The sequence below is a fragment of the Benincasa hispida genome, chromosome 2 (genome assembly GCF_027475165.1).
Source record: "Benincasa hispida cultivar pf3 chromosome 2, pf3_genome.v1.1, whole genome shotgun sequence".
Lineage (NCBI taxonomy): Eukaryota > Viridiplantae > Streptophyta > Magnoliopsida > Cucurbitales > Cucurbitaceae > Benincasa > Benincasa hispida.
In genome coordinates, this window is record NC_143479.1 from 22,762,462 (window position 1) to 22,782,582 (window position 20,121).

The 20,121-nt window shown below is 27.1% G+C and overlaps 1 protein-coding gene across 1 annotated transcript; it reads left to right on the top strand.

Annotated features, from left to right (window-relative positions):
- The first annotated feature begins 9,675 nt into the window (after positions 1-9,675).
- On the top strand, positions 9,676-19,282 carry LOC120071645 (putative glycosyltransferase At5g20260). The gene is made up of 4 exons (XM_039024013.2): positions 9,676-10,139; positions 10,768-10,910; positions 15,740-16,094; positions 18,403-19,282. Exons 1-4 carry the CDS (start codon positions 9,891-9,893, stop codon positions 19,066-19,068), a joined length of 1,413 nt encoding a protein of 470 aa, XP_038879941.2. The 5' UTR covers positions 9,676-9,890; the 3' UTR covers positions 19,069-19,282.
- The last annotated feature ends 839 nt before the right edge of the window (positions 19,283-20,121 follow it).

The window sequence follows — 20,121 nt, forward strand, 5'->3', positions numbered from 1 at the left end:
GTTATGAGTCTATTCATGCGTGCAAATATGATTGTGTATTGTATTGAAAAGAATTTGCAGATTTGCAACAATGCCCCGTTTGTGGTTGAACTTGGAGTTTTTGTGTGTTTATAAATGTTTATGAAGTTCGAATGTGTTGTGGGGGTGGGTCGAGATTGGTTTAGATTGTTTTGGGGAGAAAGTTTGAGTTTTATGTTCTTGTTTATGAGTTTGGTTTAGATTGTTTGTTTATGAAGTTTGGTTGGACGATTATGACATTTTTTAATGTTTTTGTTTATGAAGTTTGAATGTGTACATGTTTAAAGATTATGACATTTGAATGTTTTTGTTTTATTGTAGGATGCAATTCGGAGATGAGGTTGGACGATTGTTCAAGATGTTGTGTTCCAGACGTTGTTTTCTTTTATGTATTTATTGACGTTGTTTTCATTTTATTTCTTCCATTTATTTCTGAAAACAAATTTCTTTTATTTAGTATCGACTTTGTTTTATTGTAGGATATTGTAACTTTTCATTTATTTGTTATAGTGTGGACTTTGTTTTCTTTGTTTTATTTATTATGTGGATCTGTTTGAGTTGATTAATGATATTTTACAGGATATTCAAATCAAATTTAAAAAATTAAACATTAAAAATTAAAATTAAAATTAAAAGCCAATATTCAACTAATGAAGGAATTCTCCATGCATATTTTAGCGCGTCGGGAGTTCCCGTAACTCCAGACAGATAAAACAAACCAGAATTCCCGACGCATGAAACAAACTGTCGAGAGTTCGAGAACTCCCGACGGATAAAACAGGGCGTCGGGAGTTGTTTGAAGAACTCCCGACGCATGTAGAGGGCATCGGGAGTTCCTCAAACAACTCCCGACGCCCTGTTTTATGCGTCGGGAGTTCCTCTCCCAACGGATTTTTCCCAACCAAACTCCCGACAATTCATTTTTCATCGGGAGAGGATCTCCTGACGTGTTTTCCACCCTTTCCCGGTGAATTATGGCGTCAGGAGAAGTGCAATTTCTTGTAGTATTTTTAGATTCATTTTAATAAAATTTTATAGTTTAACTAAAACCACGTATTAATTTGAAGGTTAAATTATTAAAACTATCCCTGAACTATATAGGGTTGTTTCATTTGTAATCCTTGAACTTTCATTTTAACCCTAAATAACTTTTTACTTAAAGTCTACTTATCAAAACAAGTCTAAACGCATACACAAAAAATAAATAAATAAAGACACAACTTTAATTCTTTCATTTATGTTATTTTTGTTAATCTTAGTCTGCAATTCTTTTTTTTTTTTTTCTATTTTAGATTTGTTCAATTTAACAACAGATAAGCATTCGCAAACCTTTTCTACAAAAACCTTCAAAGGTTGTTTTAAAAAACCTAAATTCTAGGGTTAAAACGAAATCAAAGTAATTGAAACAAACTACAAAGGGAAAAATCTTTTATTATTTCCCTCGCCCCTTTTAATAGAATGGTGTATTTCCAATCTAACTGGATTTTAATTAATAAAATAATAAAAACAAAATTCTAAGTATACATGAAAATTTGATCAATATAATTTAATTTAAGGGAAATTTTTAAAAATGAAAAAAATAAGACAAACCAAAATAACAATTTAATCCTCTCTTATAGAAGCTTATACAAATCTATCCAGGTCTATTAGAAATTAATAGAATTCTATCACTAATAGATGTTGATAAAGGTCTATCAGTGTCTATTAATATATTTTTTTACTATTTCTATGAATGGTTTGACATTTTTTTCTATATGTGAAAATTGTCTTTAATTTTAATTTAAAATCTAAATTCTCTATAATACAAACCAAAATTTCTACTGGTATTTTTTTCTTTCTTTTTTTCTTTCTTTGTTTTGTTTTTTGTTTTTTACTTTTTTCCACTGTTGTTATATAAACATTATAAAAATAAATTAATTAATTATATATAAAAAAAAAAAGAAGATAATTCGAAGTCCATAGTGAGGCTTTTAATTAAAAAAGCTCTTTTATTTTTATAAAAAAAATATTCAGAATTGGAGTGTGTGAGGGACCTGCAAATGCATTTTAAATTATAGCACTTGCAATTATATGTAATTGTAGAAAACACACAAACTTGTCAATAAAAGTGTGTTGGTTTAATAAATTGTACCTTTCTATAAACATCATAGAAGAACAACATCATTAGAAAAATCCTAAACAATATAATTAAGAAATGGAATGCACAAATTGTGAAATAAACCAATTGAAAAGATTTTATCTAATTACCATATTCAAATTTAAATATGACAAATAAATTTGAATTTCTTTTACCGTATTGGTTTTAACATAGATATGGACAAAACATTTTAGAGCAAGTAGTATCTTTGACAAAGACCAAGGTTAAGGAACATGATCACATCGACTAACATTAACAACAAACTTTAATTACCAGAAACTTGACTTGTGTGTTTATTTAATCGAGGAAAATCTGAGAGTGATTCTAAAATAGTTTAAATCATTTTTTTTATCCTTTTCAAAATAAAAACATGTTTTTAATCCTTTAAAAGTAATTTTGATGATATATAATTTGTATTTAAAGGTATAAATTTTAATATTAAATTAATTTTTAAAGATTAAAAATTCATTTTAGAGTGATCTTAAATTAAAAATGACAAAAGAGATTTTTAGGATTTCAAATCACTCCCAAACATCATTCTTGTAGCTACAATCTGGATTACATTAACAACATATTGTATTTATAGATTTGATTTGCTAGGGTTTTGGAAGAAAAATCTTTTTAATTGATGATAATCATAAAATCAAAATATGTAACTCCAACGTTAGAAAGCTAATTAAAGTGCTAATTGCAAATAATTTAATCTTACTTTTATTTGTTTAAATTATATAATTAAATAAAATATCAATGGTATGGGAACCGTCCAAATATTTGATAAAATTCATATGAAATAAAAAATATTATCTAATAGTTTTAATTTCATATTTTAAATGCTAAAAAATGAAATTAATTTTTTTTATGATAAATATTTTTTAATTAACAACTATTATTTTATTATATTAGACGTTTTGAATTTTATTTGATATTAAAGGTACATATTTGAAATTAATTTAATTCCTCTTCCACGTTTAGAATTTATGCTATACATTGATTGTTAATTATTTATTTATATAGATATTTAGTTAATTAATTTAATTTTATCCTTTAAAATTAATTGTCAATGACATATTTCATAAATATATAAATTAGAAAGAGGATATAATTGTTGAAAAATATTTTTCTTAGAGTCTAAGTTTTTAATATAGTATAGTTAGATATAGATATAGATATAGATATATGGATATTTAGATATTGCCTTATGATGGCTTAATAGTTTTTTTTTTTTTTTTTGGCATTTATGTAAATACTTAAATAGAATATAATAAATACTCATGTTCGGCGAGATTTTCGAATAAATTTAATTTGCGAAATTTGAACTTTGCATTCACATTAATTTTCAGTATAGTGAGTATAGTCTCTAGTATTTGATCCTTTGATTATTTTTCTCGAAAGGTAAACTTTAATCTTTAAGCTTGTTGATCTTCTTGAATGATCAACCTTTGACTTGTTGATCGGATTGGATCGGCTTTTGACTTGTTGATCGGATTGAATCGACCCTTGACTTAGGGTGTTGATCTGGTTGGATTGACTTTCGACTTTTTGGGTTTGAAAGTTGTTTCATCCTCCAAGCTACAGGAGAGTTATATTCTTCATAGATTTGAGTTATATTTAATTTTCTAGTCTTTTGAGCTATAGAGTTTCAGTCTTTAAAACTTGAGAAATGTTATATTCTTCGAATATAAATCTTCTGAGAGATTTGGCTTTCGACTTTTCCAACCTCCTCCAACATGAACGAGTAAAACTTCTATTTATAGAGTTTCATGGGCCTTACGTGAATTTGGTTAGTTACTCTTGGGCCCAATATCTTTTTTGATCCAAATTTTTCATGACCGAGGAGATCGTTGAGGACGAGTGCGAAGAGTTCATGACCAAGGAGATCGTTGAGGACAAGGGCAAAGTGTTCGTGCGGTATTCGTGTTGTGTTGCGGTCGTGTAGATCGAGCGGTCGTGGTTGCTGTTGTTCGATCAGAGTCGCGCAACGGAGCGTGGAGATGCCTTCTCATATGTGCATAGAGCTTGATCTCTGTTCATTTGAGTTTGTTCATGCAGTAATTTCTGTATTATTTGCAAAACTTTTTGTATTGAAGTTGACTGTAAATGTAAATATTTATTCATGATTGTAATTTGGAATAGTCTTGTTCCGCTGCTCATGGAAATCTCGCTTCCGATTTCCTTCACCCTCAATAATAAAAATTACTGAAATTACATTATTACTAAAAAAATGTGGGGTGTTACAGATGATAGCCTTTATGATTACCAATGTAGAAGGATATCATTCTATACCTATATGCATCAATAATGACATACAAACACATTGCATGTATCGCTAAATTAATCAAAAGACCCGATTATTTGCAAACAAATATAACATGATATCAGATTCAAACAACAAAAAGCATCAAAACATTACCATTGATAGAAACATATCAACAATAGCCACTATTTGGCAATCATTGATAGAAACATATTGATGATAGCAATTGATAGCCCATTTCTCAAATTGAAAGGTATGAGTAATAGCAGTATCACTGATAACAACTATCAATGATAGAAACTGATAGCACATTTCTCGAATTGAAAGTTATCATCAATATCAGCTATTGTTATCACCTAATAGTAGCTATCAGTGATATTCACCTATAATAACATCATTGATAGTAGCTACTAATAGCACATTTCTTAAATTGAAAGTTTTATCACTGATAACAGTATCACGTATTGCAGCTATCGGCGATAGTAACTAATAGCACACTTCTCAAATTGAAAGCTATCAATGGTAGTAACTGATAGCACACTTCTCGAATAAAAAAACTACCACTGATAGCTTCTATCAGTGATAGCTACGATAGCAGCTATTCGGTGATAGCCACCAATAGCACACTTCTCAAATTGAAGGCCATAATTGATAGCAGCTATCAGTGATAGCTTTTGATTTGAGAAAATCGGGAAGCAATGCACAAAATGGTATAAGCATGGGTTTTTTTGGTCTTTTACCATTTTTTATTCTATATATGCAATTATTTTATCCTTGTACTACATATTTTATTATTTTGGGCTTGAATTTCATTTATGCAACTAGTCCAATAATTAATATATATTAAAGAGGCCTCTTAATCTAGAAAAAGTCCATATCACATTAGATTGGATGAATATTTTTTTAATTATAAAATAATAGTTGAGATATAATAATCGAAAAAATATTCTCCATCTTAGCCAGATTATTCACATGAGATTTTTTAAAAAAGAAAATTACGGAAGTGAACTGATCGGTTTAACTCGTTGATCTTTACATTTCAAATTAAATATATAATAATAATGAATCTCATTAATAATTTTATTTGATAATGTATGAAATACAATAAATATTTTTTTCTCATTAATATATCAAATATATTAAAACCAATTTGAATATTTTTAAAAAATTTCCAACTAAATTGATCCCTAATGGTTTGTATGAACTAGCAAGGAGACATTATGAATCTATATATTATAACCTTCAATGATCCAAAATTAATTAGTTAAACTCCTTAGTTAATCAATTTTCATTTATTATTATATATTACTCCACTATAGAACTATAGATGCATTCTTATGTAGGATAAGCTGTGTCCATGGATATAATCATTACAAGTAAATCAATCCTTCACGAGTTGATCGTAATTACAGCTGGGTTAAATGTTAGTTTTATGCCTGGATAATTACATCTTGCACTTAAGTACCAATGATCCTCTAATTAACAATATGTTTATGACCCAATCATAAACCGAGTCCCTCTCGGACCAGTGGGAAGGTCGGGCTTTGTTGTTCAAGTCCCGAACCAACACTTAAAAGAGCTACTCGTTTACTTACACTATGTCAAAATGAGTGAATTACATCTTGTGAAATTACGTTCCAGCTCCCTATTTGGTCAAGTCCCAATCTCACCCATACAAATCAAAGACGAGCTCTCACAAACATGAGTTCATAACTCACTCAGAATGCAGATCGAGTCGCATATGATCAGTTATGAAATATTAATCTTTTCAGTTAAAGAATTTATAAAGAGAGATTAAATATTTCACAATTCAGTCTTATACAAACTCATTATATAGGATATTCCCACTCACATGTCTCCGTAAACAATTTAGCTCAAATCATTTGTAACAGTTACAAAGTGAATTGTATTCATAGTGTCACTATACCTAATCTTATCCATATACTATTATAGACCTTTTAGGTTATTTCTTGTATATGACCTATCAGTATGTCAACCACATATAAGGTTCAAGATTACATTTATTAACCTTGAATTTCTATTTTAATTAATAATTTAATATTATATATTTAATAATTAAATTAAACAATTATTAAATAACTAATCAACTATGATGGGCTAAATGGAAGGAGTACATATATTACCATAATACAATAAATTTTCCTTTATTTTTAGCTGGAGAAATAATTGCTAACTTAAACCAAAATTAACAACATGTAATTTTTTATCGAATTAAAAATAATGATGTAATAAATTGCAATGTGCAGAATTTATATTCAACAATTATATTTTTTGAAAAGGAAAAAACAATTTAAATAAAACCTCGTGGTTGTCCATCTTCCTTTGATACTAAACCCTAGTCCGTATGTACTCTATGAAATGGCCGACTCGTCGTATGGTCAGTTCCCATATTTCCATTGACAACGACAAGTCGTTTAACTATTGCATAAAATTCACGTCATTTTTCGACATTTAAACCCATAACTCAATTTTCTAATTTCCAAAAACAAAACAAATTTAAATAAATAACGAAGTATTCCCCATGTGCTTCGTTTCTCTCTTCTTTTGCAATATCCCAAACTCCATATCTTTCTTTACGTACTTCCTCTCTTATTACTCCTTTGTCAAACACCATACGTGTTACATTACATCCATGTGACACGTTACCGATATTAATTAGAACAATATGACTGACGATTTTAGTATTGTTATATTTTTTTAGTTCGATGGTAAAAGAGTATGGATTGAACCATCGATATTTAGTGTCGTTATTAGTTGTTCTAATTGGCTTATATAGTTAAGGATTAAAATATTCATTAACGACATGTCAATATATTCATCGATAAATCAATTAATTGAAAAGGTTCAACGTTGATATCAAGATTCATTAATCTGTCCAATATATTTTATTAATACTTGTAAAATATAAAAAAACGTCATCTATATATTTAGTCCTATATGAATGTATTGTCGGGAATAACTAACACGGCAAAAGAAAAATAAAATGAAAAAGGGGTTTTATTAACGTTTGAAGTTAATTTCGAGAATGAATGATTTGTGATTAATTTCAAACATTAATCTCAATTAATTCTAAAATGGTTTTAAAATTAATTTCAAAACGATTTTCTTTTCTGTTATAAAAAGGATCTTACTTTTTCCTTAATAAAACGGATCTCACGGTTTCGGAAAAAAAGAAGATAGAATTTTATTTTATTCTAATCTGTTCTTCACTAGTTCTTGGGTAAAATTTTTATTGATTCCAACCCGTTCTTCGACGAGTATACGTCAACAATCAAGAGTTGCGTTAATCTTAGGGAGCAATTGATTTTGACGATTTAACACCGAGGTTGCGTCAATTTTACTTTCAAGACAGTGGATTCGTCCTCATCGCATCTATCCTCATTCGATTCCAATATATAAATATTAATAATAATATTCATAGCTTGGTTTGGGAGTAAAAATAATATAATTATTAATTTAAATAAACAATATAATTATTAATTTAAATAAAATTTGTATAATTTTTTACTTATAGAAATATCTGACTATATTTCTATAATATTAAAATTTCAATATTGATACCGACGTCGATATTTTATCCTGGTTTATATTGATTACGCTAACAATTATGGTCTAAGTCTAACCATGCCTCCTTAATTTAACATCCGATGTCTAGAGTTTTACTTTTACATTCAAAATATAGATACTTTCGTATAATTTTTGTTTTCCTATAAAAAAAAAATGTGTAAAATCAAGTTAAATAATCTTAACGTTGCTTAAAAGAAAAGTTAAATACAAAATGTAGGACTCTCAAATATTATTGATGAACGAAATTATTCCGAAAATGTCGATAATATATTTATTGTTAAAAAATCAAAATTCATAAAAAAAAAAAATAGAGAAATTATTTCAAATGATAAAACTGTTGAAAATTTACCACATATAATAAAATTTTAGAACTATCAATGATAGACGTTGATAAACTTCTATAAGTGTCTATCAGCATCTATAATTGATAGTTCTAAAATTTTACTATATTTTATAAATATTTTGGTTGATTTTTCTATATTTAAAAATAGCCCTAAAAAATACTTAAAATACCACATTATTAATCCTTTAAAACTAATTTTGATAAATTTAAGATAACATTTCAATGTGTAAAATTTAATACTAAATTCATTTTGAGTGATTAAAAAATAGATTTTAGACTGATTTTAAAAATGACAAAAATGATTTTGATGATCACTCTACAAAATGTACTTCAGTAAATTTAAATAGATCGTGAATAATATTCTTAATATTAATGTTCGTAAAGACAATAATATATTTATAATATTTTTCATGAAATTAAAATAATAATAATAGCCAAAGTAAATATAACTTCGGTCATCATACATGTCCAAACAAAAAATATATATATTTATTTAGTTTTTTGGAAGAACTTTATCGTTAGTAAGCAAGAAAAATGAAAGAATTGAAATGATTTTTTTTTCTTTCTTTCTTTTTTATGGGTAGTAAGGGAGTGAACCTTTAAACCTTAAGAATTGCAAAATATTTATGAAGTTTCCAAATTTTTGTTTAATTTCCAATGAAAGTATATAGTCATGACATTTAAACAAAAAAAAAAAAAAAAAAGTGCATACCATAAGTCATTTTTGGCAACATATTTCAACTTATTTATACAAAATTACGAGTCTAAAAAAAGCTTATGAATATTCTTCACCGTTTCACCCTTCTATTTCTTTTTTAACTAATGAGTAATACTTAGCTATAACCATCATTTTTTTTATATAGATAAAAATAAATTTTTAATATTTTTTTAAAAAATTAATTACAACGTAACAATTTTTCATTGGATCCAGCAAAAGGCTATTATACAATATATAAAGTTCTATTTGGTAACCATTTTATTTATTAAAATTAAACATGTGGATACTACTTCTATCTCTAAATTTCTTTTTTTGTCATTAACTTTTCACCAACGGTTTAAAAAACAAGTCAAAATTTAAAAATTAAAAAGGTATTTTTATTTTTAAAATTTGGCTAAGAATTCAGCCATTGTACTTAAGAAAAATGTAAATCATGGTAAAAAATGTAGATAAAATAGTATTAGTTTTTAAAAATAAAAACTAAAAATGTCACCAAACGAGCCTAAGTAAAGCGGGTTGCACCCAAGTTTTCTTCATAATTAGTTACTCCCTAGTCCCTAACTAATGCTTTCCTATACATATTACCAAAAAAAGATTAAACCTCCATTGGCCAAAACTCACACAAAACCCTCCCTCTCTCCTCCTTCAATTTTCACTTTTTTCCTTTTCCTTCAATATTTTAGATTAAAAGTGAGCAGAACATTGTTCATCTCCCCAAAAAATACCATGCACATTATTTCTTCTTCTTCTTCTTCATCTTCATCTTCAACTTCAAGGCTTAATTTTTAAATTATCAGTCCTTTTAAGTAAACAATAGCTTCCATTTTTTTTAATGGCTTCCTTAGACTTTTCCCATAAACTCCCTTTCTTTTTACTTCTACCTTTCTTCTTTCTTCTCCTTCTTCTTTGCTTCTTCCCACCAAATAATCAAAACCCTTTCTCTTCCATAATATTCCAAAATTTTTCTTTTTTTCATTCATCCAAACAACCCCCACCGCCGCTGCAATCCCCCCTTCAATTTCCTCCTGCCGTCGTGCCCTCCGCCGTAGTGACGCCGTGGCTTCACTCTTCCTCCCACAAGGTCGATTCCAATTGATTATGACTGGTTTAGTAATTATTTCGTGTTTTGATCCGTTTTTAAAACGTGAGTTGTTTCCTCCCAAATTTTTATTGTGATAATTTTCTAAAACTTGATGAAGACACTTGGATTTCTAATTAAATTTTAAAGTTTGAGATTATATAAAAGGTTTCAAAGATAACTTGGTTTTTGAAAAATATGAGTAAGAAATGATGGAATAACAAAACATAAAAAACTTATGGGAAAGTATTAACTTGGTTTGAATAATTTTCTGACTCATTGGTAACCATTTCAATGTATGTGTGCTTCCTTCCAATTCTTTTTTATTATAATTTTCAGAAAAAAAAAAATTGCATTTCTAGTCAATCTTCCTTAAAAAAAAATGAAAAACTACTTTTTTTTATTATTATTTATTTAGTTTTCAAAATTAGTTCAATTGGTTTCTTAAAATATGAGTAAAAAATATCCATAAAAACTTATCTTAATTTAGAAACTAAATGGTTTATCAAACCAGGTTTTCTTCATTAGCATGAGTTTTTTTTTTTTTTTTGAATTAAGTTTAAGTTGATGAATTACGATAAATTTGAATTTATATTTTTTTGTATCATATGGTTGGATTTATTTGATGCAGAAGGATAAAATGATCGAAGATGGCTTGGCCGAGGCTCGAGCCGCAATCCGAGTAGCGATCTTAACCCGAAACTATACGTCGGAAAAGGAGGAGAGTTTCATACCTAGAGGAAGGGTTTACAGAAACGCATACGCTTTCCATCAGTTAAGATTCCTACTGTCCTATTTAATTTCCTTTCCATCTTTGGCTCTATAAAGTTTCCAAATGCTCTGTTTGTTTCTCGAAAAAATTATTATTATCTTTATAAGGAAATAAATAATGATGATGACTTATTAAGAAAGAAAAAAATAATTAATTAAATTTAAATAATTTTAAAGATAAATAAATAAATAACGGTTCTCACGCCAAATCAAGACTGATAAGTTTTCCCTCTATAATATTTTGATTTGCATATTGATTTGGTGAATAAATGAGACGATTTTTAATTTGAACTTTTTTGCTAAGTTTATGTTTATATGATCTATAATATGATAATTTTTGTTTAAATTACCGTTTAGGTAAGTGGAGTTTGAGATTTGAATCATTTGATTAGTAGGGGTTGTACATGGATTGGGTTGATGGTGTTTTTCTAGACCAGTCTTAAATTTCGGGTTGGTTGGATTGGTATCCTAAAAGCCCTGAAGAAGATCTTCAACCCAAGCCAATCCTAAAATTGGAGTTAGGTTGAATTGTCGGTTTATAACCTATTTTTTCTTATTATTTAAAATACGTAAATTTATCTACAACACATTACTAATAACTAAAATCTCATATAATTCAAATGTTAAAAACCAAATATCTATGTTATTTATTACAAACTTTAAACAAAAAGAAGTGTGTATATATATATAATTCGGGTTGAATTAGGTTAATCCGAATTTTTTACTTAGCCAACCCGGAACCCAACTCAATCCAACAAAAATAGAAAAAGTTCAACTCAACCTAACACAAGAACAAAACTAACCCAATCCAACCTTAGAGTTTGAGTTGGTTAGTCCGGATTATTCGGATTGTCGGATTTTTTGAATACATCTAATTTTAATCTCTCTACTATCAATTATAAACTAACATTAAGAGACTAAATTTAAGATTTATTAACAGTATAAGGACTAAAAACGAAAAAAACTTCAACAATTGTATTTTATCCTATTTTTTCAATCTTACCTAGAATCTTGATAAAGTTTCGATATCATTCTTAATGATTTTATTTTTTAAATTAAGCCGACTTAATTTAAGGTACTATATAATTAATAAAGAAAAAAAGAAAAAAAAAGGCTAAATGTGTTGAATACTTTCCCCAAAAAAAGGATGAAATAGACATAATACTCAAACCCATAAAACTTAAAAAATTGATCATTTTATAATATAATTGACCTATATTTACTCTATATATATTACGAAACAATTGATGCATTAAAGTATTGTAAATGAATGGTTTTAAAAAATCATAAAAATTACAAAATTTAAATTATCTCATTCAAGCATAATTAGAAATTAATCATTGGAAAAGGGATGGTTAGAGTATAGTATTGAGTGTAAGTATGAACAAGCTATTAAGAGTATAATAATTAGGAAAAAATGGGGCAGGGGGCAGCCTGCCCAGCCGCCTTGCCCCGGTCTAAATCTAGGCTGCCCGAAATAGTCCAACATATTGTCTCTATTGACATTGTTCCTTGTGCTGTTTTTAGCCAAACAGAGATGTCTATTCATCAATTTTTATTTTTTATTTTATTTTATTTACACTTTGAATTACTTCACACTACTACAATTGTGCTTTTATTAAGTTCATAAATTTACATCTTTATTTGGTTTTATATTTTTATTCATAAATCTTAAACCCTAAACTTAACTTTACTAACGACTTCCTTTTAGGGTTTTGTCTTTATTCCTCTTGTTTGTTTATTTTAATCTCTTTTTTTCCCATTTTGAAATTTGATTGATAGTGACCAAAAGTTAGAATTGCATGATGTAACATTTTCTATTGAGTTGAGAGTTTGTGATCGGAAAGAATGGACTATTTATGATTCATTTGATAACGTTCTTGTTTTTTATTTCCTGTTTTTCGTATTTTATTTCTTGTTTTCGGTTTTCTCTTTTCTTAAACAACAAATGGGAATATGTTTGATAACTTCTTGTTTCCTGATTCTTGAAAGAAAAAAAAAACAAGAACAGAAACGTGTTTGATAACTATTTCTTATTTCTCATTTCTTGTATTTCTTTTCTATATTTTATAGTTTACATATAATCTAATTATAGAAAATAAAAAATATATAGCATGCATTAAAATATAAAAAAATAATTATCAGGTCATGTAAGTCTCAATGTAAAATTAAGAACAATAATACAATTGTTTCTATCATTCATATCTAGCTAAATTTTGATTTACAATATTATTTCTCTCTCAAGTCATTTGTTTTAAATTTCAAATGATGTAGACTTAAATCTAACTTAATTATATTGTTATGTAAATGTCGTGATTGTAAAAATATTAAAGTGAACTTAAATGAATATTTTAGTAACAAAATTATAATAAGTTTCGTATGTCAGAAAAATAATATATATATATATATATATATATATATATATATATATATATATATATATATATATGTAAAAATGGATACTGTAAAATTTAAAGTTCAACATTCAAAAATTATTTATACATACATATTGGAAAGAAAAATTATTTTAAATGATAAATGTGCTGAAAATATTTACAAATAATAACAAAATATCACCGTTTATCTTGTAATAGACCACAATAAACTATTATCAGAAAAATAATATATATATATATATATATATATATATGTAAAAATGGATACTGTAAAATTTAAAGTTCAACATTCAAAAAATATTTATACATACATATTGGAAAGAAAAATTATTTTAAATGATAAATGTGCTGAAAATATTTACAAATAATAACAAAATATCACTGTTTATCTTGTAATAACCATAATAAACTATTATCTGTGTCTATCATGACACATAGACAGTGAAATTTTACTATATTTGTAAATAGTTTTGTTTATTTTTCAATATTTGAAAACAATCTTATTGAAAAATTTGAAATTTTAAAATCAAAATAATATATAAATCTAAATATTTAAAAATTCAAAATTAAATTTGTGAAAATATTTTGGTTCATTTTCCTGTATTTGAAACAATTCTATTGAAATTTTTAAATTTGAAAATCAAAATAATATATAAATCTAAAATTAAATTAAGAAAAATTCTTATAAATAGAAAAATTTCAAAAATATTTATACTTTATGGCAAAAAGTTTTAACAGTACTTGTGCTTTTGAAATTTTTTACTATAAAATGTAAATATTTTTATATTTAAAAAGACCACTTAAATTAACATATACATATAAAAAATAATATAGAAAATAAATATAAATAAAATAAATAAATAATTATATATATATTATATATATATATAAAGAAAATGGAAATATTTGAAAGGAGGAAAAATAAGATAAAATAAGTCTCACTTGAGACTTGATTCTAGGATCATGAAAGCTATACGAAATGTCTCGGGCATGTTTCCTCACAAACTAAACTAACCAAGTCTACACTTTGATACTTTTTAAAAACAACTTTAAATAAAAAAATAGAAGCAAAACATTGGTTGTTTTTCAATTTTTGTCCCATTTTTAAGAACATTTTTCAAATTTTAGGAACAATAAATATGATTGATTATCAAACATGTCGGTTTCTTAAAATAAGGACATTTTGAAAGTACAATAACTAAAACGAACTAAACGAAAAGTGTCGTTTAGTTCGTTTTAGTTATTGTACTTTCATGTCAATCTTATTTTATGTAAACCCAAAATATTCGTTTTGATTCTTGTACTTAAAAAAAATGTTAATCTCTATCCCTAATAATTTACAAAATTTCAATACATATGTTATTCACTGTAGAAATTCTTTAATATAATTTTATGGCTATATTTTAAGAAGTTTAATAAATGAAGTGTCATGCTAACGTTCTTTCAATATAAATAAAAAAAAATAGATAAAAAATGTTGTTTTTTAAACATACAGGGATTAGAATAGACATTGACTAAAACCAACAACAATTAAAAATTTAGAGACTAAAATTATATTTATATGTCACAAATCTATACTTACATACAAGATCAACAAACTTGTAGTCAAGGATGTCAATATACACAATAAGTTCATACATTAAATATAAAATTTAAATCCATTGTATTTATGAAGATAAATTTTTAGTAAAGTTTAGGAGTGCAACAAAAAAAAAATGGAGAATTCAAAACTCAAATCAATCCAAAGGGTGATCCATTGATTTGATTTATTTTTTACTATAAAATTGGACATCTTGATTTCTATTTGAATAAAATAAAAAAGTATTAGTTCGAATTGATTTTTGATTGAAATAACTAATCAAAACCAAGACGGACCGAGGATATTTATATGCCTTTAAAAATAAACGCTAACATTTTGTATCTTTTAGTATTTTAATTATTATGGTGCATATATATTTATTTAGAAAAAATAATCAATTATTATAGAACTTGTATGTTTTTTATTTAGAAAGTGCATAAAAAATGTCGAATGAGGAAGAAGTAGAAGAAGAAGGAGGAGAAAAAGGAAACGACCCAATTTTAGTTTAAACTTGGCAAAAATGATCAATTCAAAATAAAAGTAGAAATAAAAAAAAATTAAAAAAAAATGAAATCCCAAAAACTAATAACCAAATCGATAATAAACCGAACCAAATAAAAACAATTCAATAATTTTCTTCTTTATTAGACATCGATTTGGATCCTTTCTCTATAAAATCGATAATTTAGTTTGATTTTTAGTTGACCCCAAAACTGATAAAACCGATCCGCATCTCAATAAAACCAAAGGGTATCAGTAAGATTAGAAATTTTCTTTACGAATGCTTTAGATGGTGATTAAAAATTTAAATTTTGAAGTAATAAGATTTATTTATTTATTATTGTGCATAAGCTCAGGAGTTATATAGAGATGGTGAAAAGGTTCAAAGTATGGACCTATAAAGAGGGAGAGCAGCCATTGGTCCATGATGGGCCAATGAAACACATATACTCAATCGAGGGCCATTTCATTGACGAGATGGACGGTGGAAAAAGCCCATTTTTGGCCCATAATCCTGAGGAGGCCCATATTTTTTTCTTGCCCGTAAGCATCGTTTACATCGTGGATTACATCTACAAGCCCATCACCACTTATGCACGTGACCGTCTCGTTCGTATTTTCACGGATTATGTGAGCGTCGTAGCCAATAAATACCCTTACTGGAACCGATCTCGAGGAGCCGATCATTTCATGGCCTCTTGCCATGATTGGGTAACTTATTATAACTCTCTCTCTCTCTCTCTCTGTTGCCTTTTAAATTGGCTATTAAAAGAAAAAAGAGATTCAATTTTATTTTAGTCCATCAAGTTTAAATCTTATTCTATTTTTATTTTTAAATTTTTTAAATTATTTATTTTAGTCTCTAAATTTTTTAAAAATATTATTTTAATTTTTATTATTAAAATTATGTTAACCCTCCAAAACAAATGTGAGAAAATTTGTATTTTTTGATGATTGACTCTGAATGTATTGAGTAAAATGAGGATGAAGTAAAATACTAACAACCAACATGCCAAAATACCGAACAACCAAAATTTTGAACTATAAATGTCTTTTAAATTCTCTCGTTTTGTCACCTTATGCAAAATTGAAATTCTAGATTTTTTATCATACCTAACTTATTTAGTAGCTTGATCATCAAAAAATACAAGTCACCTAGTCATTTTGTTGGAGAGTTAACAAAATCATAGTAGGGATCAAAGTATACACTTTTTAAAAGTTCATAGACTGAACCAAACATTTTTAAAAATTGAGAGACCAAAATAAAACAATATTCAAAATTTTGGAACTAATACGGACATTTTTAAAAGTTTAGGGGCAATAATGAGATTTAAACCAATAAATAATTACTTGGGTGTAAATTTTATTTTATTATTTTAACTTCGACTTTTGATCTATTTTAGCCCATAAACTTTTAAAAACGTTTGTTTTAGTCAACTTTTAGAAAGCATTTATTTTGATCTTTACTATTGAAATGATGGTAACTCATTAAAGATGAAATCTATTTAATGATGAAATTACATCTAACATGGGTTGAGCAAGATAATGGTAAAGTAAAATATCAACTACCAACATACCAAAATATTGAACAACTAAAATTATAAATATAAATGACTTTTAAGTTTTAAGATGTCCTATAAAAAATTGATTCAAGATTCAAAATTGAATCCCTAAATTTTTTTAGGGTGACTAACTTGTTTGATAGTCTAGTTATCTAAAAGTATAAGTCATCTCACTATCATGATTAAGAGCTAACAGAATCTTCACACTAAGAACTAAAGTAAAGACTTTTCTAAAAATGTGGGAACTAGAATGGACATTTTTTAAAGTTCTAAAATATAACAAAATTTAAACTTCACACATCAAAATATGATTTAAACCAATTATTTGCCTACCCATTTATTTTTTGTTTTAAATGTTCCTAATTTCCTACTCTTCTTAAATTGCCATGCATAAATATTTCAATATTGAGTAAAAAAGTGTTGGAATTCTGAATGAAAATTTACCCATTTTTTTAGTTTCAAATCTCATTTTAAATCACTGTCACACTATTTAGAGTCTCGATTATCATCTAGCATTATAATGAAATTCTAATTCGAGACTAGTTTTAAAATATGATAGGTAATATTTTAATTTGGGAAGAAATGTTAATATTTTTTAAGCAAGAAACGAAGTTTAATTTAGACTTTTAAATTTAAGTTCATGAATTTCATATTTATGTTTTCTCAAAAATATAAAGAGTTTAAGTTTTAATTTTATGTTTAATCTTTCTTGATAACTCATAGGTTAATAGTTTTTTCAAAATTCAATTGAACATCTGGTTGATCTTTCTTCATTTAAGATTTTTAAAATTCACAAAAATATTGTACACAAAATTGAAAGGTTAAAACTGTTTGGGACACAAAATTCAATCTTAAAGTTCATAGAAATCCTAACATATATATCTAGAATTTTATTGACCGAACTTATAATTTATCATATGTTTTAATTATGCCGAATTACTGCTTGAACTTTCAAAATTATCAAACTTTTTGTGTAATTTATCAAATGTTTTAATAGTAGAAACTGTTAAAACATGATAGTTTAAATACCTATGGAATGATTTATCATAAACAATATTAATATCTAAATTTGTTGAGAAATTTTGTAGTATAATTTAGATTTAAGTCCCTAAACTTTGAATTTTGATCTATTAACTCTTCCATGAAATTGTGTTTAGTAAGTATGGAGCAAAGTAAGGATGAAGTAAAATGTCAACAATTAAATGTCAGAATACTAAATGACCAAAATTTTGAAAGTATAATGATTATTTAATTCTGTAGAAAATCACTTTATCAACTAATTCAAAATTGAAGACTATATTTTTGTTTATCGTTATTAACTTATTTTTAAAAATTTATGATCAAAATAGAATAAGCTTCAAAGTCGGGAGAAAAATAAGATTTAAACTCATGATTTATTTATAATTTGTGGATGAAGGAATGAAGTTAACAAAATTAACATTCTGGAAAGCTTTCAGGCACCTGAAGTCACACAAGAGGATCCCAATCGCTTCAAATATTTCATCAGAGTTCTTTGTAATGCGAACACATCTGAAGGCTTCAATCCTGTGCGAGATGCATCGTTGCCGGAGATTAACTTGCCTCCAAGTTTCCACCTCGATCTTCCTCAATTAGGTCAACCGCCGGCGAATCGTTCAATTCTAGCGTTCTTCGCCGGCGGAGCGCATGGATTCATCCGCCAAATATTACTCGAGCATTGGAAAGACAAAGACGATGAAATCCAGGTCCACGAGTACCTTCCTCGAGGACAGAACTACAGCGAATTGATCGGACGAAGTAAATTCTGTCTGTGCCCTAGCGGATATGAAGTTGCAAGCCCTAGGTTAGTGGAAGCGATCCACGGCGGTTGTGTACCGGTGATAATCTCCGATTATTATTCGTTGCCGTTCGATGATGTGCTCGATTGGAGAAAGTTCTCTCTGAGGATTCCATCGGAGAGAATTCCGGAGATCAAGAAGATCTTGAAAGGAGTTTCGACGAAGAAGTACTTGAAATTGCAGCGAGGAGTGATGAAAGTGCAGAGACATTTTGAGATTCATCGGCCGGCGAAGCCGTTTGATGTGTTTCATATGGTGCTTCACTCTGTTTGGCTTAGACGGCTCAATATAAAGCTTACACATTGATGTGGCTTTATGGACTGATACAGATATTGATAGATACACACATGGAAAATTGGTCATTTAAAATTAAATAATTAAAAATAAAACGAAAAAAAAAAAAGTGGAATAACGATAATGCCCAAATTGTCCTTCACGGGCAAAATGGCATGGTAATGGCTTTAAGAATATTAATGGAAATTTTGGAAAACAGTTATATTGTATATTCCCATTTTAGACAGAGTTTTGCCGTTCAATGATTTATTATTATTATTATTGTATAAATATTATATTTAAGTTTAAGTTTAGGAAAATTATTTTAAATGATAAAATTACTGAAAATATTTTCAAATAATAACAAAACATCACAGTCTATCTATGATTGTGGTAGCTATTTGTGTCTATCATGACACAGATAAACATAAATAGTAATCTATTGCGGCTATCCCAGATATATTATGATATTTTACTGGGATTTGTAAATATTTTGGTTTATTTTTCTATATTTGAAAACAACTCTTAACTTTATTTTGTTTAATGGTAAAGATATTGAAGATGTTTGAATTGGACATTTAAATTTAGATTACATATATGAATAATTTAATTGATGGGTAATTATTTCTTCTACTATAGATCCCACAAATTTCACTCTGGTGGCAAATCTTTGTCCAACCCTATGGATTGTGGGGAATTTCCTACAAATGGAGAATAAAATGTGGAGTAAGGATGAAGATGGGGAAGTCATCGTAGCTCGGTTTCGTGCACATCTCTACTTGAGGGGCGGAGCCACATAGGGACCAGGTGTCCCCCTCAAATTATCGATTTTTGTATTTTTAATATATTTTTTAAGTAATAGTTAATAATATTATTAATAAATGGTTAAGGGGTTGACTGATGCTACAGGGGACCTGGATTCTTTAAATTCTTGCTAAAAAATTGGTTTATCTTTAAAAAAATAATATGATTTAAAAGTGAGATTTCTATATCTGAACTGGTTTATCTTGATATAATAAAAATCCTAATTTATCTTGATGGAAATAAAAGTAGGATTTTTTTAACATTCCAAATATGAAATTAAAA